Raw genomic sequence first — 25879 nt, 5'->3', positions numbered from 1 at the left:
ATGGGAGACCAGAGGTCGGCCCGGCGGCTGCTGCCCCCGCTGCTCGTCCTGACGCTCCTGGCCCGGCTGTCGCAGCTGTGGGCCTTCCCCTTCAGCCCGTCCCTGGACCTGGACGTCACGCCCAGGACCACCGTCTTCTCCAAAGGTGAGGAGGCAGAGATGCCCACGTGTGTTCGGTGACATCATCTACAATACGCAGACGTCACCTGACTTACTGTGATTATCTCCGATGTCCAATCAGAGGGAAAGAGGATCCTTTCAGTCCCAGATCTCGCCTGAGAATCTTCCAGTCATTTCTTTTAGCTGATGCTTTTATCCAAAGCGACTTACATTATTGCTCTAGACACAGCAACGGGGAGCAATTCGGGGTTAAGTTTTATTGCTCAAGGACGCAACGACAAGGACTATAGCTGAAGTTGCCGACAGATAGTTCGGCGTACTTTTAATGGGCTAAAATATACAAAAAATATGAACAAATATCAGCTAAAAATGCCTTGTAGCTCACAGTGTGACCTCTTTGAACCCGTGGCAACATTATACTTCCTGTTTACATCCCCCAAAGCATTATGGGAAGCTGTAGTTCCCAAACTTGGCATCGTGAATACCCTCCAAAGGGACTGAACGCAGTGATATGACATTAAATACACTGTTCCAGATGCATCCAAACGCACGTGCACGAGCCCACAAAACACTCACCTCACTGTCCTTATTTGAAGCCGTTCCTCCTCCTCCTCCTCCATCTCCTCTTCCTCCTCTTCCCTCCCCTCCTCGTTAAAGAAGTGGCACAGATTTTCAAAGTTGGCCCCGAAGACGGCTCCTTCATGCTCCGAGTTATTAATCGCCTCCTCTCTCAAGCCCTGTCCTAGATCACACGGCTCAGCAAACACTTCTAATGAAACAATACGACGAGGAGCCTCATAAAAAACACACACCTGAGCACAGCGGACCTGATTAGTGTCCGTGCACAGAATCCCGCTGACGGCGGGTGTATTTAAGGACAGAGGTGTCGAGTGTTTACACACACACACACATCCTCAGCACCTACCTCACCCCGTGTCTCCTCGGCCGGCTCACCTTTCCTCCTCCCTCTCTCCTCGCCCCTCACCACTGCGGCAGAGGCTCGACCGCTGCAGCGAAGGAGGGAACACCATGGCCGGGCGGATGGCCACGCTCCTCGCCTCCACCCTCCACCCCTCCTCCTCCTCCTCAATCCTCCGGGGACGAGTATTATTAGAGGACGGGTGGAGCGGGAGCGGGGCCCCGGCTCTGTTCACCGCCAGGCCCGAGCTCGCCAGGCGCAATGTCACGTAAGAGCTGCTGAGAGTGTTGCAGCGAGAAATGATGCTGTCGAGACGCGAGGATGTGCCGCTGTCTCTGCGCATCTTTGAAAGGAGTCGTTGCACAAATTAATACAAGAGTTTTCTGGCCAGAGAGAGAGAGAGAGACAGGGAGAAAGGAAAAGTTTGCTTCACATGAACTGACTCACTGTGCTGCAGGGAATCAACACAAAGTGTCTAAGAAACACACAAATACTGGAACTACGTTTGTTTTTTTTTAAAAAGTGCTGCTGTTCACTGCAAACCGACGGGATGAACTAATTGAACTAATATCACATCGCCGCCGTTATTTATCAACCAAATGAAAAAGGACAAACTCAATTAACGCCGAGGACTTCATCAGATGGGGCGGCACGGTGCGTTCACTGAGCCTCATCAGGGAGGTTTTCCAAGTGCATCCTGGACACATTGTCTCCTCCCAACAGCGAAGCCCCCGGCTATTTATTTGCACATCTCTCGGCACGATCGGTTTATACATCACACACACACACACACACACACACACACACACACACACAGTCTGGGCTCCACTGCAGCCAGAGCCGATTTTATGTTTTCTCTTTTGCCCTCGTAGGAAGTCGTCCTTGACCCACTTTTTTTAATCATGGAGGAGGATTGAGGGTGCGGGGGGGGTGCAGGATGTGCAAGTGTGTCAGCTTGCGTTTTCGTCAGTGTCCGTGTGTGACTGCGTGTGTGTGTGTGTGTGGGGACAGGGCTACACATGTCACTCGCTTGGATGTGCTAGGACTGCGTATGGTAGTGAGTTGATGGATGTTTTATACATACGTGGGCGTCTCTACCTATGGGGAGGCTCCGTGGGAGGATTTAGCTGATGTTTCTCTCGGGCTGGAGGTGAGGAAGGGGGCGCTCATTAATTTACAGTATGCCTTGCAGATGGCCCGCGTGAGTGGGAGTGCGAGGACAAGCTGTAGCTCAGATTTATCGGCAGAAGAAGAAGAAGAAGAAAAAAGGACACGAGATGACTTTCTGCACTCTTGCATTGGAAAGGACCCGATGGAGGGAAATGGATTCTGCATGGTGTAAAGGAACAGTGTACACAGTGTATTTATAAGCATGCTCTTCAATAGTGGAGGATCTGTGACGTAAAGCTAGGCTAATCAATAGCTTGACACAAACAGAGGATCAAGGGACCGAGTGTAACGCGAAAGAGGTCGAGGAAACAAGCAGCAGACGCTTTTTAAATGAACTTCTTCACTTCTATTGGACAGAAATCTTCTTTTTTTAGCTCAATTGACCAAATTTAGTTGCTGAATCAGTTTGACATTTTGGAGATATCCTCCAAACACACATTGTGTGGAGACCCTTCTGTCTGCTTCTCTATGAAAGTGCAGTTAGCTCCACGGCGGCGCTCAGCAATTTCCTCTCTAACTACTGCATTTCAATGCATGAAAAAAGTTACTTCCCACCACTGCGGACGAGGTTTTGTTCAGTAAAATGTCTCAAGTTTTGAAAAGCATGTGGAATCCTTTCAGAATACTACAAAGATGGACTGCGTGTGTTTTCAATCGGCCGCTACGACGCCATCTTGGCTTGTGTTTCGGACGTTTACGAGACAGTGTTGTCGTTGTTTTTTCTCTCCCGGGAGTGAGATTAACGCTCGACTGTGTTCTGAACTCTGCCGGCTGCCCATCGGGGGGGTTTCCTGCTCGCTCTGCCGCCACCAGACCTGAAGTAATGCGCTCGTGAAATATTGATGCGCTGTAAGTCGTCTGCTAGCTGCTACGACAAGCCGAGGTGGCAAAACACGTTTGTTTGCGTGTCGCTACGCGAGGTCGGCGCTCGCCGCCCCGAGAGATGAGAAAGTCTTTCATCTGGCGCTGCCGTCCAGCGAGAGAGACGCAGAGCTTCAGAGAAAAGGTGTCGCTTTGACATGACTTTTAACGAGCGGCATGGGCGGACATCTTTATTCATGAAGGACCGAGTACAACGAAGCTCCTTTTTCTTCCCGTAGCCGTGGGCGTCCTAAAAAAACATTTGTTCATTTTCATATTAAAGTGAACTTTAAAGGCGAGTGCAACATAAATATTCATGGTAAGTTTTGCCCATTTTAAAGGGTTTGTTCACCCAGATTATGAAATACATATGTATGCATGTACCTCCAGTTGTATCTGTACACATCACCGATGGGACCATGTGTGTGTGAGGGCCCTTCTCCACTTCCTACCCTCCAACTTTCAGACTTTCTGAAGGCCCGGCTTAACGCAGCGGCCGCTGACAAACACAGGCTCACGTGGTGAGAACGACACGCCGACACACACGGTGAAAATGAAACACACAAGTAGAAAGTCACACCTTCACTGTCCGGGCTCGCTGAATAAACCAGAGGAGAGTTTGACCCGATCCAGAAAGGAGTCGCCAGAAACGGACCGAAATAGAATATGGAGCAGGATTCAGAGAGAAAATCTACACAAATGAAACCAAAAGTATCTGCAAGGAAAAGAAGGAGTTTTTGTTGTTTTGGTGAACTGAACTAATACAGAGCATAAAATATCCCTTTAAATAGGAAATCTAGTAATATAGTTGTTTTTTATCGATTTTTTGTTTTATTTGTTGCCTTTTTAAACTTCACATGCAACACATACAGGCGCACAAAAGCAACAATAAAATGTAACAAAATATTATTGGCAACATTGTTTTTATTTTGTTAGACTTTCATCCAATAAAGCCTCATTGAATTTAATTTTTTATATATATATATATATATATATATATATATATATATATATATATATATATATATATATATATAGATGCGTTATTTCTTACATAACGTGTCGTCATGTTGATTGCCTCTGGAGGCTGCTGAAGGAGAGAAGATGCGCTTACATAACGCGGACGGAGTTGACGACAACTGACACTTCTGACTCTGTCCGAAGAAGTTAAGTCCGTCTTTCCTTCCAGCATTTGTTCCCAACTCTATTTTTCGAAAGCACATGCGTGTGTGTGTGTCTGTGTGTGTGTCTCACTAGTCTGGCGAGTAGTGAGTCACACAGGAAGTCACACACACACACTCTCGGTATGATTTTGGTCAACACACTCACTCACACACTCACACACACACACACACACACTGGATTTACTATCATCTCGGATCCCACATGGAGGATTACAAATATGTCTGAGCATGAGGGCGCACATTCTGGACGCGCCACCTGTGACGGCTCAATGTTGAGACCCACAACACACACACACACGCACACACACACACACATCTTCTGAGTCACTGACTGAAATGTCTTCACTCTTTTTCAGGAGACAGATGAAGGGTGAAAGAAGTGTGAAGGATGTGTGTGTGTACTGGAAAAACTGACAGATGTTTCCGAGGGACAGTTGTTTTGACCTCAGAACATTCACACAAACATGTTTTAACACACACACACACACACACACACACACACACACACACACACACACACACACACACACACACGGGACGACAACAGTAAATAGAAACCAGCCAGCAGGTTGAGAGGCTTCTGGCACGCCTCAGCGCTTTGTTGACTTTCCTCATTGATTTTTGCAGCAAAGCACAAGGTACACGGTGTGTGTGCTCGTGTGTGTGTGTGCGTGTGTGTGTGTGTGTGTGTGTGTGGATACATAACAGTGGCCTCACGGAACAGTAGGTCAACACGAACATGGTCCTGTTGCTAATTTCACGGCCACGCTAAAAGCCGATCAAACTCTTGAAATGCTACGTTTCTATTTTTAGCGCCGCGCTAATCGATACGGGTTCAGGAACAAGGGATCACACGTCTGCGTCTCCCCGTGCACATCCATGCATTTTGTAGCTGCGCGGACGCGGACGGGCGAGAACTTTGATGAGCTTTGAGAATTTCAGCTAGCTGCAAGGTGAAACCCGAACGGACGATTTCCCCGTTAGCTCACGTCGTTGCGAAAAATATAACCAAGGCCTAATTTTCAGACCAGAGGGTCCTGGAGGTCGTATTGTAGCGCAATGATGCACTTTTGTCATTTAATTTGGACAAATTTTGTAAAATTGCGCTTTTAACTTTTTGGAAACCGTGCAAAAATCTTCCTGCGACCATTTTAAGTCCCAGCATGCCCCATTCAGACAACCTTTTGGCATAAAATACATCATTTTTTCCATTTTTGAACCGAACGGCACAGTTTTTTGACTGAAACTCCTTCCTAACAGCCCAGGACTTTGTTTTAATGTGTTTTTTGTTGCAGATTCTGATTATTTAGGTCCTAATCTTTCCAAAAAGGTGTCTTATTGACGCTCCAAGAGGCATTTCTGGGGGAATCTGGCTCATATCATGCTGGATGTTCATAGTTACGAACAAAATATCTTTAAAAAAGTGATTTTTTGCAGATATACATTTTTTTCCCAAGACTTTGCTGAACAAATACATACAATAAACACAAGTATTGGAATTAATTTGGGGTTCCTACGACTACTCAAACACAGGGGAAAAGGACGTCTGGTCCTAGAAATTGGTTTTCAACGGGTTAAATTACAATAAGTGATTTTCATACAAGCTGCACGCGGTTCTGTTCGTACTTTCTGCGTGTGTGTGTGTGTGTGTGTGTGTGTGTCTTCCTTCTCCTCATATATTTGAGAGATTGTTTTTTTAGAGAGCTGTGATTGCGGCCCATTGAGTTTGGCTTCTGTGCGTCAGACTGACGGTTTTCTCTTTTTAAAGCCGGCGGACGTGTTGAACGAGGTCGCCGGGACTCTTCCATCCCTTCGAGGGGGTCGGGGACGCTTTCGGATCGTCACCGCGGCCCTTCTCCTTCGGCGCTGTGCTCGTTATATATCCTGCCGCCGCTATTTTCACGAGATAGAAAAAGCCAAGGCCTTCGGTTCGCTCGGCGATGACTCACACAAGCGGCGGGCTCTCTGCGGCGCCTCGGGCCGCCGTTGTGTTTGCATAACTCGAACGCTTTTTTCAAACGTGATCTCCGAGAGGACGCGCCAGTCGTCCTGATGCGCGAGTGCGTCACCCTCTCGTCTTTGTCGCTTATAGATGCAATGTTTTTGTTTGCGTGTGTGTGTGTGTGTGTGTGTGTGTGTGTGTCCTGCCCCCCCACCCTCCACCCTGCAGGAGGCCCAGATGAAACTCCCTCCCCCGGCATGTCCTGACCTTTCCGCTGTGTCAGAGGAGCTCCTCATTGCTCACTCAAATCTGACGAGCTACGTATGAGAAATGGAAAAAATAATAATGAGCGGCAGTCACACGCGGTCTTATTCATCACAGGTTTCCAGGCGACTTACAAACGGTGTCGCAAACTGGAAACTTATGTCGCGGGATGAATCTGCACGCGGGAAACTCAAAGTTTAATAAGGACAGATGTGTTGGAGCTGTCAATCAATGAGCTTCTGTGAAGAGGATCGTCGGTGATTCGCCTCCAAATGAAGAAGAACTGAGCCTTTGCATTACTGAAACATGACACAAATGCTGCTTTATTTAGTAATGATTCAATGAAACCTTCTCTTCAGATGCAGAGGCGTGCACCGACGGCTCAGATTCAGTGTTTTGAAGAGAGGATTTCTCGAATGCCGCTTGTTTATGCAACTTTTGGTGTGTGTCCTCTGCCGGTGGATTTCTTCCCAGCCGGCGAGCATGCGATCGGTCTGCCAGGACAGACGCGTGTGATAATAACCTCGTTATAATAACCTCGTTATTGACCACCGGTGAGCCGGTGTCTCTGTGGTTGTCTGGCTGTCAGTGATGCAACCAGAAAAAAATAAATAATTAACGCCGACGGGAAGGAAGGTGGGCGGTAAGAGGGACTGCAGTCTGACTCAGTCTCTGCCGACGGACGCTCGCTCGCTCGCGGTCATCACCCGGCGAGGCCATGTGACGAGCAGCCAGTCATGTGTGTGTGTGTGTGTGTGTGTGTGTGTGGAGTAACGTCCTCCATGTGACTGTCGGGGAAACAGTTATCATCGTGCTGTGTTACGCAAGATCCGACCAAACCACGGCCGCCATCCTCATTATCGTAGCGTTGGACGGGTTAGCAGCGGCGGAGATGGTAAAGGAGAGTCCAGGCCTTTGAAGAGTGTGTGTGTTTGTCTTCTTGTGTGTGTTTGTTTTCCATACCGGTTCATTTTGGGACGACGCTTTAACCGGTTCGACGGCAACTCTCGAACAAACTCAAACCAGACTCAACAGAAACTTGTCATTTTTTGCCTTCTGATGAAACACAATCTGAGACGAAGACCTGATGAGGTCGTCTTTTTTCAAGGGTGGTTCCTGATTTAAAGGGGAACTCCATTGATGTCACGGATCATGACAGCCTTACCGGTCACGGGTTTGTGTTACTCATCGTGTGTGTTGAGGCGTCGTTTGTGGTTGTGATGGATTCAGCTGGGAGGCAGTGTTGTAGTCCATCTTTCTAAAGGTTCTCGTCTCGAAATCAATCATGTTTTTCGTCTCAGGGCAATAAAACAGACGAATGAAGAGGAACCTTTGTTAGTTTTTGTGTGATTTTCCTCCTGTGAATGTGGCTCTTTCCACATCAGTTGGAGGAGTGTCTTTGGGGTTTGCATGTTCCACATTTTCTATCATGCGTGTGTCATGCTGTGATGGACTCCGGTCCCGGTTCGGTTTCAACCGTTCGACCTCTTGACCTCGCCTGCGTCTCGATGCACTCTGGTCTTTGTCACGTTGACATAGGAGGTCTTGCTGAAGGTGTTTCCTCATCCACATCCTCTCAATCACGCCGCGCCGCCATCTTATCGCTCTCATCTGCTGTTCAGGCGTCACCGAGTGGACTCTGATCTAATCCCCCCCCTTAAGTTTAAAGTGGACTTTGTGAACTGTGCAGTAGGAACTAATTCAAGCCGGCAGCCTGCATCGCCGGCTAATCGTGTGTGCTAACGAGCACCAGTTGATCCCGCGGCCTTCTCAGCTGCACTCGGACCGCTCTCGCTCCGTTTCGGTGAGCAGGCGAGCAGATTGACCGTGACAGGCGTGCAGGGGGCGCCACGCCGCGAGGAGATCGATCGGCGAGGGTTGGAGACATATATAGGTGTTCTTATTGCAGGCCGCCGGGGCTTGCTGTCAAAACGGGGAAGAAGAGCGAGAGCGAGAGAGAGGAAGAGAGGCGATTAATATGCCCGTCTGCTCGCTGCTGACTCACATTTATCCGTCGATACCTTCACTTAGCCCGCGCTCCTCTGCATCCGTCTGGATTGTGATCACGTGGACACGCACCAGGTAGCGCACAAGCAAAGCTGTGAGAACCGTCTGCACAAAGAAGAAGAAGAAACAATGCCCTCCTTTTTGTTTTCCTCTCTTTTTTTTCTTCCTGCCCCTGTTTCTGAGGTGCGCGTTTAAATATTTAGTCGATCGCTTCCAGGCCAATTATTCTTTGCAGTGGATTAATAATCCGTTTGCCTCCGCTCACTCCATCTCCATCTCCATCACGGTGACGCTGCAGACATTTACGACTGATGCGCTCTGGCGTTACTGGGGCACGATTCCTGCTGAATGCCCTGAAATGTGGTGACCTCCCCTGTGCCTCCGTCCCCACGCTCGCTCCCACAGTCCACTCAGCAATCACGCCAGCGACCCCCCACCAACACCAACACCTCCTCCACCACCTCCACCCTCCAGCCCGAGCCTTGTGCAGACACGCTGAGCACGATCACTCCGGGAAGTCAAGCTGGAAGCTTTAATACCAGACTCCTCTTAAAAGTCTGCAAAGCACTTGAGCTGCTAATACGTGGCCCTCCATATGGGATGTTTTTATTCTGCTGCATAATGACTCAACTACACTTTTGTTTAAGCACTTCAGTGTGAGGAATGTGAACCAACATCAACGTAACGCATTTGCATTTAACAAAATAAGACTAACTTCTCAAATGCATCATCACAAGTGGCCGTACAAGAACCTCGCCTCAATAAAGGATTTATTTCCTGCAAACTCATGAAGCAGAGAGCAGAGTGTTCGTCTTTCTGGTTCAAGTAGAGGTTCACGTCTGCATGTCGTCCTTGAGCGAGACACAAAACCTCGAGTTTCTCTCAGCTGCTTCGCTGTAAACACTTCTGAGGATGACCTAAATGCAAAGGTCAAGTTTCACCACGCTTTGCTGTGTGCAATGACTTCTGAGGTCACACTGAGGCAGAGAAGAGCTTCTCTATGGAGGTAGATTTGTGGCTTTTTTTACCCGAGCAAATTTCTAGTTTGTGAGTAAATCATCTCCAAATCTTTGCTCTCAATGAAATAAATAGCTCTAAAAATAAATGAATAAAACGCTGTTAAAAAACTAAAATATGATCGAAAAAAATGCTCTCCAAACTAAAATTTGCTCTCAAAAAAATAAATTTGCTTAAAAAAAAAAATAATAAAAACGCTCTCAAAAAAAATGCTCTAAAAAAAATTCCTCTCAAAAAAAAATTTGCTCTTAAAAAAACATTTTTGGAGAGGAATTTTTTTTGGGGGGAGGATTTTTTTTTTGAGAACGTTTAAAAAAAAAAAAAATTATAGCAATTTTTGGAATTGAGAGCAAAGATTTGGAGATAATTTACCTCCAGACAAGAAATTTGCTCGTGTAAAAAACTCACAAATCTACCTTCATACTTCCCTGAACTAACCTCAAACCAAAAGCGTCACACATTTCTTTCCCGTCCCCCCGTCGCTGTCACACGTGTAACACGTGTCATGTATGTTCCGTTCAGGTCTGCTGGGCAGCGCCAGTTTCTCCGGCTCTTCCAGGAACTACAGCACCCTCCTGCTGGAGGAGGACAGCGGGCTGCTGTACGTGGGAGGCCGAGGCTTCCTGCGCGCGCTCAACACCTCGGACATCTCCTCCAACACCACCGCGAACATGACGGTGAGCGCCGAACCCCCGAAACGCCGTCTCCCATTTCCTCGTGGAGGACAAACTAATATTAGCCTGAAGCAGATTGAGCTAATCCCATTGTGTCCCGTCCAATTTCAAGGATATGGGATTAAAAAAAAAAAGCACCAGGCGTTTATTCAAGGGTCAGAACTCAGTGACGCAGACGGAGAAATGAAGTGATCCGTCCTCTCTTCCTCCGTTTGTCTCACGCTCTTGTTTTCTCCTCTTCGTCTTACATTTCCATCTGTGTTTCTCTCTCTGTTTACTGCGCTAACTGAGTCATTAACACCCCCTCCCCCCCTGTTGTTGTTGTTGTTTGCAGATTGATTGGGACGCTTCCCCCGAACAGAAGAAGCAGTGTCTAAACAAAGGCAGAGACAATCAGGTACTTGTCTGCTTTTATTCTCATTATTACTCAGCCTCGTGGTCTTGTACTCGCTGTCTTTATTTCCCGAGTTATTATTAGAGGCGATGAATGAAACACTTCCGCTGTCTGACAGCATCACGGAGGATAATCCCTTCAATCGCTTCTGGATCCACTTTTAAGTTCAATAAAGAAATCATATTGATTTATTGGAGCTCCTGCGCGTGAAGCGGACCGGCTGCCTCCTGATGTTGGATCCATAAACTGGATCCATAAACATCCGGTTTTCCTCTCTGCTTCCTGCAGACGGAGTGCTACAATCACATCCGCTTCCTGCAGCGGTTCAACGAGACTCACCTGTACGTCTGCGGGACGAACGCCTTCAGGCCGCTCTGCGCTTACGTGGTGAGAGCTCGCGACCTTTTCCCTTTTTCCAGCGCGAATCATCAGCGGAGCGGGATTTTAAAAAAAATGCTGAATTGTCTTTTTTTTCTGTCTGTCAGGACGCAGAGCGCTTCAGCTTCTCCTCCGGCTTCGAGGAGGGCAGAGACAGGTGTCCCTACGACCCGGCGAAGGGATTCACCGGCCTCCTCGTCGGTGCGTCAACGCCAAGATTTGCATCTTTTCTTAAAAAAAGCACTGAAACGAAACAAAAACATAGCAGATATTCACTTTGCATTCATAAATACTGATGGAAACACCTCAGTGTTGCAAGAATTCACACTTTCTATGACATTCATGTCTAAAATGCATCATGAACACACTTAGAATGTGATATAATTGATTTTAGGACTTTTATCTTTATTCATAAAAATCATCATAACACATTGTATAATGACGTAAACAGTCAACTATCATGATGCCTCATACTGTCATATTATATAATGCATCATAAAATAACTGTTAAAATGCATTTTAATGTGATACGTTACTCTATTTGGCATCTGAGGCTGATTCATTCACACAAACACAGGTTGTAAAATAACTCTGGATTCAGCTTTTAGTGGATTTTACAACGTTTAGGAGCTAATGTTTGAAATAAGAGCTGATCAAGTCTTCACACTGGGAAGTGACGTGCATCATTTATTAATATTTAGACATATTAAATCCATATTGGCCGTTTCCTCTTTGTCGTCGTCTATCTTGTTAATCAGACGGCGAGATGTTCACGGCCTCTCAGTACGAGTTTCGCAGCTCGCCGGACGTGCGCAGGAACTTCCCTTTCCCCACGCTGAGGACGGAGGAGGCGCCCACCCGGTGGCTTCTGGGTAAATACAACACGAGTCAAAGAAGAGCGATAAATAAGGAACGCAAGCGTGCGAAAACGTTGCACGCTCTGGTTCCTTCTCCACCAAATGGACCAAACCTCGTTGTCCATTTTTAGCTCATCGGATGTTTTGCCGTTACGACAAAAAAACGATTGACTCGGAGATTTGAAAATCACATCAGAGAAATTGCGCCGCGCTGCAGCGCTAACGGGCTTAGTCGTGGCAATTCAATCATACTTAAAGGCTCCATATTTAGTTTCCAAGGAGACACTTCCAAGGCTGCTGTTAGGCCTGTGTTTGGACATGTGGATCTGAGCGCGTGTGTGTGTGTGTGACATGTTTGTGTGTGTTTGTGTGTGTGCATAAAGATGCAGATTTCGTGGGCTCCGCGCTGCTGAAGGAGAGCGTCAACAGCTCCATCGGCGACGACGACAAGATCTACTTCTTCTTCACGGAGCGGAGCCAGGAGCAGATCGCCTACCCGAGCCAGACCAAGGTGTCCAGGGTGGCCCGAGTCTGCAAGGTCAGAGAGGGCAAACCGGCGACCCAAACCCCCCCCAACCCATCCCCCCACCCCTACATGCTGCTTCACCATAATCGTGTTAACGGGTTTCAAAAAGACTCGCATGAATGCAAGGTCACGGGAGAGGAGAAGGAAAAGGAGGAGAAAAGTTATTCAAAGTGTGAAAAAAAGAGGATTATTTAATGCTTTACGTCACTGACGCAGAGTGAATGGATTGAAGGAGGCGTTCTGTCCTCGATTCTTCTTCTTCTTCTCCTCAGCTGCCGTTCTGCTCTTTCGGTTATTTTCCGGTGTGCTGAGCGAGCCGGTGGTCGGGTGTCTCTAATCTCGACGGCGGGTTCTTTCTTCGCCACTGTTGCCAGGCAAACTACAAGTCCACCACCCGCCGCCTCCAATGGCAAAGCATCTCCGTCTCTTTATTGCCATCTCCTCCTCCTCCTCCTCCTCCTCCTCCTCTTCCTCCTCCTTCATTTCTCTTGCGATCAGCATCTCCGGTCTAGACAGCATGCCCAGCAACTCCTCTCTTTCCTTCCTTCTTTCCTTCCTCCTCCCCGTCGTTTCTTTTGAGCCGCTACACGCCGGCGTAATTACAGACACAGTGTGCTGTTGTTGCTGAAATAAATAAAAAAAAGTGCCCAAAATACTCAGCTGAGACCATCAGAAATAAGAAACAAACCCCGCTGCGGTTGTGCATATCACCTTTTCGGAGAAAGAGACGAGGCTTTGCATGAACGTGTGGAGAGAAGAATGAATGAAAGTGGAAAGCTGCACACTGAGTCACCGCTTTGAACGTCCAGCGAATGAATCACCACAAAGTGATAGCAAAATGGTTTTCCCAAAGATTTATTGCTTCATTTCTGGATATTTTTTTCCTTTTTTGATGGGAAATCAAAGTAATTGATGCCCAATATTTGGCATCTGGATCGTGAGAGGAAGTGATGCTGGAAAGTAATTGAAGCAAAAAGATCTGGTCGCCCACAAGCTGCATAACGGACGTGTTTTAAAACTTTTTTTTTATCACATTGACTCCTTAAAGACCTTTGTTAGTGTGAAGTACACACATATGTAGACGACTAGATGTGTTTGCACATTCCTAAATTAGTTTTGCACATAAAATACTGCGTTTTTGCTGCACATTTTCTCCCGGCGAGCTCACAAACAGGCAGCGAAAAATGATTTCGGGAACTTTTTTTCTCTTCAAGATTCTCTCTGCATCCCAAATAAATAAATCATTTCAGCAAAATAAGGTCCGTAACTCGTCGCCACCTTCTCTCCTCATCGGCTGCCGTGGACTTGTCGGCGCAGTCGCGGGCGTCATAACTCAAATCTGAACTAGGCCACGGCGCTTGCAGATGTCGAGCCGGTCCCCGCCGGCAGATCTGCAGATCCCTTTGGCAGCCGCCTCTGGCCTAAAAAGCCACTGAAGACTTGCCATTTTCTGAGCTGCATCACCAGTCGTCCTCCTCCGTTCGTCACTTCCCCCGACAGACTGCAGTCGCTTCTCTCTGCCATCGTGACCTATTTGCACAGAGGCGGCTGTGAATTACACGGGAGAGGAGAAAAAAAAACATAAAGAGCAGCAAATCGACGCGATAATCGAGTCAAAAAACTAAACAAGCTGCATGAAATCTTTAGAAAAGTCCATCGTGCCGTTTTTTTGCTTAATTTCCCCACGGGCGTCCATTTTTTTTACACTCGGACTCTTGGATTCACGCGATGACCCGGACGCTTTTGATTGACGTCGATTGTGATCAATCGCTGCATCTTCAGCTCTTTCCACGACTACACAACATGTTAACACATGAACTAACAACTCAGTCGGATCCATTTTAACGCCAACAACATCCCTGTGAGGAGATGCATGTGTCTGCAGTCCTTCTCCCCTCTTTGCACATAAAAAATGACATTATTGATTTCTACACGCGGGCGTTTTTTATTTTTCCATATGCATTTTTCTTTGTCTGCGTGGGAGGCCGAGGCGCCGCGATTCCCAGCAAGAGGAAAGTAGTCTCTCTCTCTCCTCTCTACTAAATGAAGTGTGCTAAATCACTCTTTTAGGGAGAGATTTCTTGCAGCTTTGCCTCCCAGTGCTACTGAAAATGCAATTAGAGCAAATGGGCCAAAGTAGACGCTAACGCTCAGCTCCTGTTTCCTCAGACTCTCCTCGCTTCCTCCTCCCTCCTCTTGTGTACATTAGGATTATGTGTGTATTGTTTCACTGCCATCACAGTCACAGATCAGTGGACGCTGATGATGTGTGTTATTTTGTTTAAAGCGTACATGGCAGAGTGCCTTTTATCGTCTTTTAAGCGTCGTCTCCTCTGTGTGCAGAATGACTGGGGAGGCCAGAGGACGCTGCAGAGGAAGTGGACCTCCTTCCTGAAGGCCAGGATGGTGTGTTCGGTCCCAGAATACGAGCTGCACCTCAACATCCTGCGCAGCGTGTTCGTGCTGCAGGGTCGGGACGCTCAAAGCAGCGTTTTCTACGGCGTCTTTGGCCTCGAATGGTGAGAACCAACGTCAAATTCTGCTTTTATTGTGGACTTTTAAGTAGCTTTAAGGTTGGAAATATCATCTTATTCCATCCCGTCGGGTGTCAGCATCATTTTATACACATTTTTACAATATTCAGCCAGGTATTTTAGGCGAAGACCCTTCTAAGTGAGTGTAATTCTCTCTCCTTCAAGAATCTCACAGGAACGAGTGACGTGATGAACTGCATGAACTTGTTTTGAAGCGGCGTGAGTCCAGGATATCTCCATAGTCAAACACAGACACGAGGACTGTTTGCAAAGTGCTTTTCTTCCTCAAAGGCTTCAGTCTGCACACATTTCTGTTTATTTTTTTGTTTCTCAAAGTTGCTGAAGTTTAAAAGTCAAAACTTTTCTGCTTCAGGGTGCAAACTGAGTTAAATTACCATGTTTTAAATATGTATAATAAAGAATAACCCGGTTAAATTAAACAGCATTCAACAGCAAACTGAAAAACAACACACTGTATTGTGCTTATACTGGATATTGCTGTGAGAGCAATGCATTCTGGGAGTCATAACGCTTGCGGTCCTGCTCCAAGCTGACAGATACTGAACACATTGATTACAATACGTTACTGTTTCTCTGCTACAATAGACACATAACTAAACCTTGACATCAAAATACTGTCATTTTTGAATTATCATAGCAAATAAAATGAAAAATAAAGATAAAGAGTGCTTTATTTACAGTAATATATACCGCGTTTTTACACTAGTTTATGACAAAATTGCACGTAAACACGTTTTACAAGATTGTTGTCGTATGTCGAAAATATTGTGAGACCTAAACTGAACTACATTTATATATTTTTACATTTTATAAAGCTCACAGTAACACAAACAACAACAGCTCGTCAAGGTCCATTAATCTGGAGACTCTCTCGTTAATAATATTCATCATTTTTAGAAGAATACAGATCATTTGTGTCGACATCATTGATCATAAAAGGCGTCGAGTTATGCGCAAAATGCGGTTGCAGCTTCTCCACTCTTGAATCCATTTGCAGAGACTTCCCCTCGGGCTCTGGGAGCTCACACATTTTACAAAACAGCTCAACAATTTATCACGACAACATTCAGCACGGCGACCCGATAACTGGAGACGGAGAGTTGTTGTCGAACCGCGGCCGACGTGACAACGTCAGAGGACGATGGCCGCCGGTGGGGTGTCTGGCAGCGGTGTGTGCGAGTGTGTGTGTGTGTGTGTGTGTGTGTGTGCCAATATGCCGAGTCATGCTTCACAAAACTGTCCCAGAGGGATAACATCGCAACGGGAGTGTAACACAATCTACTTCTCTCTCTTTTCTTTTCTTTTTTAACCGCTACGCTTCGTTTTCGTGGATATTTAATCCGCCCGCCTGTCTCCTCATTCACTGCAGCAGCTGCCTCTCTTTCTTCTTTTTCACTATCCCACACACACACACAGACACACACACACCTGTGTGAGCAGTGGTCGTCACTCTGCGTTACGCTCACGCGGCGGTGAGTAAGCCCCCCGAGCCGATCGTTTGAAGACTGATTCGGGTTTCACTTGGATCTCATTTTCCTCGCACTTCAATGCTCTCCAAGACGCACAATGGACTCCAGAGCGTGACGCAGACATTCCCCCTGCGTTACTAATCTCACCTGTAGGGATTGAAGATGAAGGGTCACCTGGCAAACCACAAAGGAGGGGGCTGCTTCCCTCGTGACTCACACAGGTGGAGGTGTCAGGGCTGTGAGTGCGGTGGTGAGGAATCTGCAAACACAATGTTTCACTACCGGAGAGGCTGATGGAGGGAAATTACACACCTGTCCGTGACGACACTCCCACGTGTTCGTTCAGGACAAGAGGCTTGAAAAACTGAACTTCTCCACTTTAACGCCTCCCCGGTTTTCACAGAATAAAGAAGAGCAACCGTCACTTTTTTCTGGGGCTTTACGGTCATGGAAAATGGTTATTCCCAGGCCTGGAAAGTCCTTGAAAAAAAGCCTGAAAGTTGTGTGAAAGTCATGTAAATGTGTTGTATTCGTGTGTTCATGATGTTCATTTACGCCGAGTTTAGAAAAATGTATATGCTTTTAAAAGAAAGAGGCTCAAAATGTATATCTTTTAATCAAACTATTTAGTTTAAAGTCATAGAAATTTGGTTTGAAGTCATGGAAATTTGGTATGAAATCATGGAAACTTGGTTTAAAGTCATAAAATTTGGTATGAAATCATGGAAACTTGGTTTAAAGTCATAAAATTTGGTTTAAAGTCATGAAAATGTGGTTTAAAGTCATGGAAATGTGGTGAAAAGTCATGCAAAAGTATGGAAATATGATTAAAAATCATGACAATTTGGTGAAAAGTCATGGAAAATTAGTTTAAAGTCATGGAAAAGTATGGAAATATGATTAAAAATCATGACAATTTGGTGAAAAGTCATGGAAAATTAGTTTAAAGTCATGGAAAAGTATGGAAATATGGTTAAAAATCATGACAATTCAGTGAAAAGTCATGGAAATTTGGTTTAAAGTCATGGAAAAGTATGAGAATCTGGTTTAAAGTCATGGAAATATGGTAAAAAATCATGACAATGTGGTTTAAAGTCATAAAATGTGCTTCAAAGTCATGGAAAAGTATGAGAATCTGGTTTAAAGTCATGACAATTTGGTGAAAAGTCATGGAAATCTGGTTTAAAGTCATGGAAATATGGTAAAAAATCATGACAATGTGGTTTAAAATCATGACAATGTGGTTTAAAGTCATGTAATTGTGGTTTAAAGTCATCTAAATCCATTGGTCTCGATGTGAAATAGCTCTGCTCTCTGCCTCATGGTCTCGGTCTTCAGATATCGACCTTGTCTTTCAGGAAGAACATCAAAGCCTCGGCCGTCTGCCAGTACGCCTTCTCGGACGTGCAGCGGGCGTTCGAGGGCCCGTTCATGGAGGTGCAGGACTCCAAGTGGAGGGAGTACACGGGGAAGGTCCCAGAGCCGAGACCGGGATCTGTAAGCTCCGCCCATTCGAAGCAAAGTACTACCGCCATTAAAGCCTTTAGCGTCTCCTCCTCCCTGACGCTTCCTCTCGCCTCTGATCCTCCCGCAGTGCATAACGGACGTGCACAGGTCGCAGGGCGTCAACTCCTCTCGGGACCTCCCGGACAACGTCCTCACCTTCGCCAGGAGGCACCCGCTGATGGCCGGCCAGGTGCACCCCATCGGCGTGCGCCCGCTCATGTTCAAGAGGAGCGTCAACTACGTGAAGATAGTCGTGCACAAGGAGCCGGCGCTGGATGGGAACACCTACACGGTTCTGTTTCTGGGAACCGGTGAGTTTTACTGCCGGGAAGACCGAAAGCAACGGGATGGACTTCAGGGGCTTTATTTATTTTAGTGAACATCTTTTATAGTGAACGTAGTGAACATCCTTTATAGTGAACATCCTTTATAGTGAACATCCTTTATAGTGAACATCCTTTATAGTGAACATCCTTTATAGTGAACATCCTTTATAGTGAACGTAGTGAACATCCTTTATAGTGAACGTAGTGAACATCCTTTATAGTGAACATCCTTTCTAGTGAACATCCTTTATAGTGAACGTAGTGAACATCCTTTTTAGTGAACATCCTTTTTAGTGAACATCCTTTATAGTGAACATCCTTTATAGTGAATGTAGTGAACATCCTTTATAGTGAACATCCTTTATAGTGAACATAGTGAACATCCTTTATAGTGAACATCCTTTATAGTGAACATAGTGAACATCCTTTATAGTGAACGTAGTGAACATCCTTTATAGTGAACATAGTGAACATCCTTTATAGTGAACATAGTGAACATCCTTTATAGTGAACATAGTGAACATCCTTTATAGTGAACGTAGTGAACATCCTTTATAGTGAACATAGTGAACATCCTTTATAGTGAACATCCTTTATAGTGAACATAGTGAACATCCTTAATAGTGAACGTAGTGAACATCCTGTTTTATGAACATCTTTTTTAGTGAACATTCTTGTTAGTGAACATAGTGAACATCCTTTTTAGTGTTCCCTGTATTGCCTGAAGTGTCTTGCTTCACAAGGTTGTATCTCTCTTCCTTCCTTCCTTTCCTCCCTCCTTCCTCGCCTCCTTCCCTCCCTCCCTCCTCCCTCCAGATGACGGGTGGCTGCACAGAGCTGTCGACATCGGTGGAGAGATGCACATCATGGAAGAGCTGCAGCTGTTTGAGGAAGCCCAGCCCGTAGAGAGCATGGTCGTGTCCTCTGCTCTGGTACGTACTCGTGCATGTAAAACACTCATGGCCCAATTGCATCATTAACTACATATAATTCAAGTGTAAAAATGCTATAAACAGAGGATGTTTATTTATTATTTGAAGTTAGCCAATCACAGAAGAATATTTCAGCGTCTATATACATTTTAGTTAAAGTTACTACTTTTTTAACTGGTTGTGAAAGTCTCATTTTAACACGGATGCCTCTTTATGACACACATAAGTAAGATTGGCTCTTTCTATATAGTAATATTTAGGACTATTTACACCAAGCAGGTTCAGCAGAAACTCCGTCAGACCCCGCTGCAATAAAACAATAGTTTCTCTCATGAACACTACCACTTCTGTCCACCGGGAGCGCCCAAGTCAACGCAAAAATTAAAGTCTGTGGTAGCTTGAAGTTTTGCGGGTTGCAGCTGATCTGCGTTGCGTCACAATGTTTGTGCTTTTAGGCTTTAAAAGTCAAAAGAGTAAAAGTAGGAAGAGATTAAAAAACTCTTTCTCTTTCTTTTCTCTTTGACTTTGCAGCGCAGCATCTACGTCGGCTCTCACTCCGGCGTGGTGCAGGTGCCGATGTCCGCCTGTCAGAGGTACACTTCCTGCTACGAATGCGTGTTCGCCAGAGATCCGTTCTGCGGCTGGGACGGGAGGGCGTGTGTGGAGATCTCTTCACGTGCAAAGAGGTGAAGGAAACACACACACACACACACACACATGTACGAACACACTACAGGGGTATTATAGAAAGTTGGGATAAAGTAGACAACAACACACTCACACAATTGGCAGAAAAGGAACCAGACGCCTGCTGAGACGGATGCATTTGCGGGGCGTCCTCGTAGATCCTGAGTCTTTATCTCCCACAATCCTCTCTGTTTATCCTGCGTTCATTTCCTCCATGAGAGCCAAAACTAAAATTTTCAAATTACTTTGTTGCTGCCTCAAAAAAAAACGATATTTGCTGACCTTCATTTAGATTTAAGACTCAAACGTTGCCAAGAAGAACACAAGTGTCAACACTCTCACATTGTTAAAGTGACAGTTCAGGTCAGAGGACGTGAACGTGTGATGATTCAATGACATCATTATTGTTCACGCCTCTCTTCTGCAAACAGATGAAATCTTTTAGACACAGCGAACATTTTTGCATCACACGACCTTTATTTCTTTCCTCTGAGCCCCGACAGCGATACAGGAGTCTAATTAATTATTCAGACGGCTTGTTTTACCTTCCAACAGAATTTCTATGAAGGCCGGTGTGAGACGATGAGCTCGACCTGGATTCCTCCCGTCAGCTCAGCAGGAGCTTCTTCTGTTGACGACAATCAGCACAAAGAAACCTTCTGGTTTCAAAACGCACTTCTCTTTGAGCGTTTAGCTCGAGTGCAGCTGAGCATCTGAAACAGAAGAAACAACAAGTTTTTTACTGATTATTTTCAATCTATAATTAAAAATATGTATATATATATATAGTTAGTTTCATGCAGCTGTTATAACCTTTAGGGTATTTTAGTCGGTAGTATTTGTCGACATGCAAATATACAAGTCTACAAACTTGGAGATTTAAGCTACAAATTAAATATTAATAATAAATACATATTTACTTATAATTTAATAAATTATTAAATTGAGATTTTTGACTATTTCCAAATTACATGAAGTAGTTTTCTTCACTTTTGGGAGTACTCAGATACTTAAAGTAAAAGTACTACGACTATACGGAACTGAAAAAGTATGGAAGTACTGTAAGTGTCAAAAGTAAAAGTACTCTTCACAATGGAAGTGTTATACTATTGTATATATATATATATATATATATATATATATATATATATATATATATATATATATATATATATATATATATGAACACATTTCTGTTGCTGATGCATTAATATGTAAGTAGCATTTTATAGTTTCTGATGAATAGCTTTATCTATATCAATTCATCATATTTTATAAGTTTTCTATGTCAAATCTTAAGTATTAAGTGACAGAACATGCAGATACTTATGTAAAGAACACATTTGTACATAAGTGCAGTACTTTTTTATAGTAAATGCATCCTGGACGTTTAAAACTATTGGGAAAAAAGCCTGATTAAAAAGCAATGTTGTAGTTTGCATTATAAACCCTTTCCTCATAAAACACATAAATGTAACTGCGTCTCTCTCCTGCACCGGGTATCGTTGGAGCCGCTCTTCATTCTCGCTGCGTGAGCGAGGAGCAGAGATCTTAATCTCCATTACGGCGGCAGACACCTCGGCCTCTCCTGTGGATTTATTTTCGGGGAGAAGCGGCAGTGGAAAGCTGCCAAAAGAAGTGAACGTTAACGGAGGAGAACGCGCACTTCTCCAGGTTAAAACTGCAGCGCGCCCGATATCATTATTGATGGAGGTGGTTGATATACAATCATGGCGACCGAGGGGAAAGCTTTGGCAGGATTGTTCTGTACTCTTCTTCACTGAACTGGGTATAAAAATAATCATATATATATATATATATATATATATATATATATATACACTGCTCGCTCTGCCTGGAACCTTCTGCAGTTAAATCTAAAATTGGTTTCTCTCTGCGCTGCAGATGTTTTGTGGTATTTTAGACTCTTGATTGCGTCGGCCTCATTAACTTGTTGTTTTGGATGCGTCTTACTTATTTTAATGGCTTTAAACGGCTCTTTTTCTGTCTGACCCTCTTGATTTGAGCATCTGTGTTTTCTCCCTCTTGTATTGTTTGTCTGTCGCTCTAATTGCTGCATGTCTTGGCCACAATTTAACTTGATGAGGAGATTGTTAATCTCAATGAGGTTTTCTTGTTATCGATACGGCGGGGGGACTTTGATTTTGTGTTGGTTTGGGCGCTCCATGTGGGCAGGAACGGTCGTGTTTGCGAGCGCCAGACTCCCTTTAGAAAACCTCTGATTTTACCGCAGCAGGGGTCTGGCAGTCTTCTGCGATCAGTGATGGTTCTGGTTCCCCTCGTGCCTTCCTTCCCTCCAGCGGGACCAGCAATCCGGCCCGGCAGCAAAGCCGGGTGTAGGTCCTGCTGGAGTCTGAGCCTAAGGGGTTTCTGGTGAACCTGTGTGCCGTAAAGGTTCACGGGAATCAGACCCAAAGTCAAGCGTGGATATGGAAACAGCCAAACTTCTCACTGATAATCTCGTTTGGTTTCACAGCTCGTTAAACGTTTCCTCGAAGTAACTCTGAATGAAGATTAAACACAAAATGTTCAACATTTGAGCTAAATCTGAAATCCCTTTCGTTGCAGGTCCAACCTCACCCAGGATATCCTGAAAGGGACCAGAGGCTGCAAGGAGAATTCAGGAAATGGTAACACCCGTACACCCGTTATGTAACGTCTCTTTTACTTCTGAGAAAGCTTAGTGCTTCATTTCACCTCCCACGCACTCACACGCAGATTACGAGGTGAAAGAAGTCCGGCACTTCGGGTTTTCTCTTCCTGTAAACTCGAGCGTTTAGCCGCGATGAAGAGGTTTCAATGGGCGCTCCTCACTCATCCCCCACCCCCTCCCTCTCTCCCTCAGGGTCCCAACGTTCACATTTATAATCAGTCTCTCCTCTCGGCGGTCATGCCGGGCTCCCTGCATTTTAAAGAGGCTTTACGAAATGAGATGGAAAGCGATGCGGAAAGGTCGCTCCACGCTGAAACCCTGACCTTTGCGACCTGACACCTCCATATGCATTCATCTCCGCCGCCTCTCTCGCGACCTCCACCTTCACTCTGGCTGCCTCCCGCTATATGTCATCTCTCTCTCTCTCTCCGTCTCTTAGTCGTCCACCGGCGGCGCTCCGTGATGTCCGGCGACGACGTGCTGCTCCAGTGCGAACTGCGCTCCAACCTGGCGGCGCCGCGCTGGACGCTCAACGGCAAAGACCTCCAGGGCTACGGCCTCAGCTCGGGCTACCGCATCGGCACCGACGGCCTCCTCATCATCGGCGCTCGCGCCCGGCAGAGCGGGTCCTACCGCTGCTTCGCCGTGGAGAACTCCGCCTCCGTCCTGATCTTCCTCTACACCGTCAGGGTGCACACGGACGCGTACTTCCCCGCGGAGACCACGGAGGCGACGGAGCCCGCCGCGGTTTCCAGCACGACCGCCTTCGCCACCGGCGGCCCCACCGGCGGCCCCACCGAGCGGCCGCTGCCCTCGCCGCCCGCCCCGCTGCCCCCGGGGGCGGCGTTCCAGACCTACAGGCACATGGAGGCCGTGTACATTTCCCTGGTGGCGGTCCTCGGGGGGCTCTGCCTGGTGTTGACCGTGGTGCTGCTGTACGTGAGCTTCTGCACCAGGCGGGCGTCTCGGAGCCGGAAGTTCTCCTCCCAGCAGGGGCTGCAGGTGCTGGGGGCCTCCGAGCGAAAGCGGAGCTCCCACCTGGAGCTCAAGACCATCTCCAGCCACTACAACGGCCGCCAGGGCCGGCGCTCCATCTCGGTGCCGACGTTCGGGGACCTGGACGACGGCTTCCTGCAGATAGTTCCGGGCGAGGGCCAGCTGTCGCCGTGCAAAACGCCGCCGCCGGAGGCTCCTCCGCTCCCCATGCCGCCGCCGCTGCCCAACATGGACTACGCCAACGGGCTGTCGTCCACGCTGCCCAGCGTGCTGCGCAAGATGAACGGGAACAGCTACGTGCTGCTGCGGCAGGTGGAGCACGACGGCATGTCGCCGCTCTACCACTCCTTCACGGAGGAGCTCAACAGGATCCTGGAGCAGAGGAAACACTCGCAGCTGGACCTGCAGCCCGACGAGAGCTCCATCTAGGACGCCACACCCCCGCCCTCTCTCTCAGTCGTTGTTATTTATTTTAAAAAAAAAAACCTAAAGGGAGAACTGACTGTATCAAAAACGCTGCTGCATCGTTACGAAATGACCACGAGCTGGCGAGGATCTCTGGAGGCTTGTGAACGATGGCGGTCGGATGACATGAAAAAACGCAAAAGGTGCAAACTGGGACACAGAACTAGATCAGGCCGAGGAGGGGGAGGGGGGCGTAGTTATGAGACTGCGGGGAGTGTTCAGGAAGTGCAATGTAACAGTACACTTAAAGTGATGCTCCACCCAACATCTGTTGTGCATTGTTGTCCTCAGCTTTCAACTCATTAACCTGTTTCTGTCCCCTCTTCTGAAAGAGAGGTTTGACTCACCCGTAGTCACAGGATGGTTCATGCCGCTCCAGCTCAGAGGCCGTCTCAGGTTTCGGGCAGATGTTGGTAGTTCAGGGTTCATTTTTGGGCAAAAACATGCATCTTTTCGGGATGAATTAGTTGGCGTGGCTCCTCCTGCTGTGTCGCAAGAGTCTCCTCCCACAAGCATTAGATTGGACAACAGAGAAGATTGTTACAAGAGTACAGTTTCATGTCCAAACTAGAAAGGTGTGTCTCCCACGACCACTTCTGCATTGAGTGATTGAAGCTCACAACCCACAATTACCCCCCCCCCCACCCTCCAATCCCCCTCCATCTAGACCCCAATGGGATGTTCAGCGACGTAAATCACACTTCAATCAAACTCAAAAACAAGCGGCGATGCGTGCAGGAAATCGTCTCGAGGTCGTTTGTACAAGACGCCAACAAGTGTGTGTGTGTACCGGTGCTTCACTCAGCTGTTAACGCACCATCCAAACTAATAAAAGAGAAGATTTTTTATTTTTAACCCCACTGAATCTCCGGGTGCAGAGCGGCAGCCGTTGGGCCGGTTATGAGCGGTGAGCGAGGAGTGGAGCAGTCAGCCGATGGCAGCGTGAGACGGAGCCATGAAGGTGTTTTTGAGAAAGTGTGAGTCACCGGAAACACTCGACAGGCCCTCGAGCGTGCCGCCCCAAAAATATTATGCAGTTCTGCTGCAGCAGAAGGTGGACAGACACAGAGGTGCACACTCACTCACTCACTCGCTCACTCACTCACGGACGCAAGTCAGTGATCGCCTGATTTATTTCTAGCGGAGATAATAATAAGATTATTTTTTTTATGATGAATTAATCTGCCATTCAACTGTTTAGTCTAAAAAATGACCGTCATAGTTTGAAACCCCCCAAAATATCCAACTTTTTTCATTTTTATAAATGACGTTTAACCCCCAAATAACAAGCTTTTTGTTCTCTGTGACGCTATCCAACCTGTTTGAGTCTCAAAAAAAGCCAGATCTCATGTGGAGTGTCACTTTAAGAAGCTGTTATCGAACACAAGAGCTCAGGTGGACAGGAAAAAATCACACATTTCAACAATATATATATATATATATATATATATATATATATATATTTCAAAGCACTGTTTCTTCATCTTCTTCCCTCCTGTTGTAGATTCCAGTCAGCACATCTCTGGTAGCAGCAGTTTGTGTGTACACCTGTAGCAAACCCGAGCTGTGAGTCTATTATTGACCCGTAAAGGAGCAGCCAGTTTGTGGTCACATTGATTGAATTCACTGGCCTCAAGGCCCCGGGAGAGGAAACCACAACACAACGGACCAGATGCTGCAAAGGAGACGCTCGTTCGCGGTTTTATATTTATATACATAAACGTTGTCTTTGTCAGACTGGATCCCTCTTTGTGTGTCGACGCCTTGAACATCGCTCCTGAGACATCCTGACAGTTGTTCACCGACTGAGGTCCTATTTTTGAAAAGGACGTCACAAAGAGACAAAATGTTTTTTCCTCTGCTGGGGGATGAAAAAAAAAAAAGCGAGTTGTTGAGTCAGAGGAGAGAAACCTTCACACGTGCCCCCCTGTGTGTTTACCTGACATCAGAGCAATG

General features: G+C 46.4%; 1 protein-coding gene across 1 annotated transcript; it reads left to right on the top strand.

Annotated features, from left to right (window-relative positions):
- sema4gb (sema domain, immunoglobulin domain (Ig), transmembrane domain (TM) and short cytoplasmic domain, (semaphorin) 4Gb) lies at positions 1-24823 on the top strand. The gene is made up of 14 exons (XM_068583306.1): positions 1-145; positions 10007-10161; positions 10493-10555; positions 10841-10939; positions 11038-11131; positions 11689-11802; positions 12171-12325; positions 14657-14832; positions 17696-17834; positions 17932-18154; positions 18986-19101; positions 19633-19787; positions 22378-22439; positions 22902-24823. The coding sequence occupies exons 1-14, from the start codon at positions 1-3 to the stop codon at positions 23885-23887; spliced, it is 2682 nt and encodes an 893-aa protein (XP_068439407.1). The 3' UTR covers positions 23888-24823.
- Positions 24824-25879: the final 1056 nt, after the last annotated feature.

This window comes from Clinocottus analis, unplaced genomic scaffold, assembly GCF_023055335.1.
Source record: "Clinocottus analis isolate CAN_PGR_092001 unplaced genomic scaffold, fCliAna1.0.p SCAF_19, whole genome shotgun sequence".
Classification (NCBI taxonomy): Eukaryota; Metazoa; Chordata; class Actinopteri; order Perciformes; family Cottidae; genus Clinocottus; species Clinocottus analis.
Note: the sequence above shows the minus strand (reverse complement) of the source record. Positions and strands in the feature narration are given on the sequence as shown.

What these genes read in the sequence shown, in the direction of transcription:
- sema4gb (XM_068583306.1), top strand. Translation starts at nt 1, where the DNA reads ATGGGAGACCAGAGGTCGGCCCGGCGGCTGCTGCCCCCGCTGCTCGTC. An exon ending in GACCACCGTCTTCTCCAAAG is followed by an intron (nt 146 to 10,006) that starts GTGAGGAGGCAG and finishes TGTTCCGTTCAG; the next exon opens with GTCTGCTGGGCAGCGCCAGT. An exon ending in ACAAAGGCAGAGACAATCAG is followed by an intron (nt 10,556 to 10,840) that starts GTACTTGTCTGC and finishes TGCTTCCTGCAG; the next exon opens with ACGGAGTGCTACAATCACAT.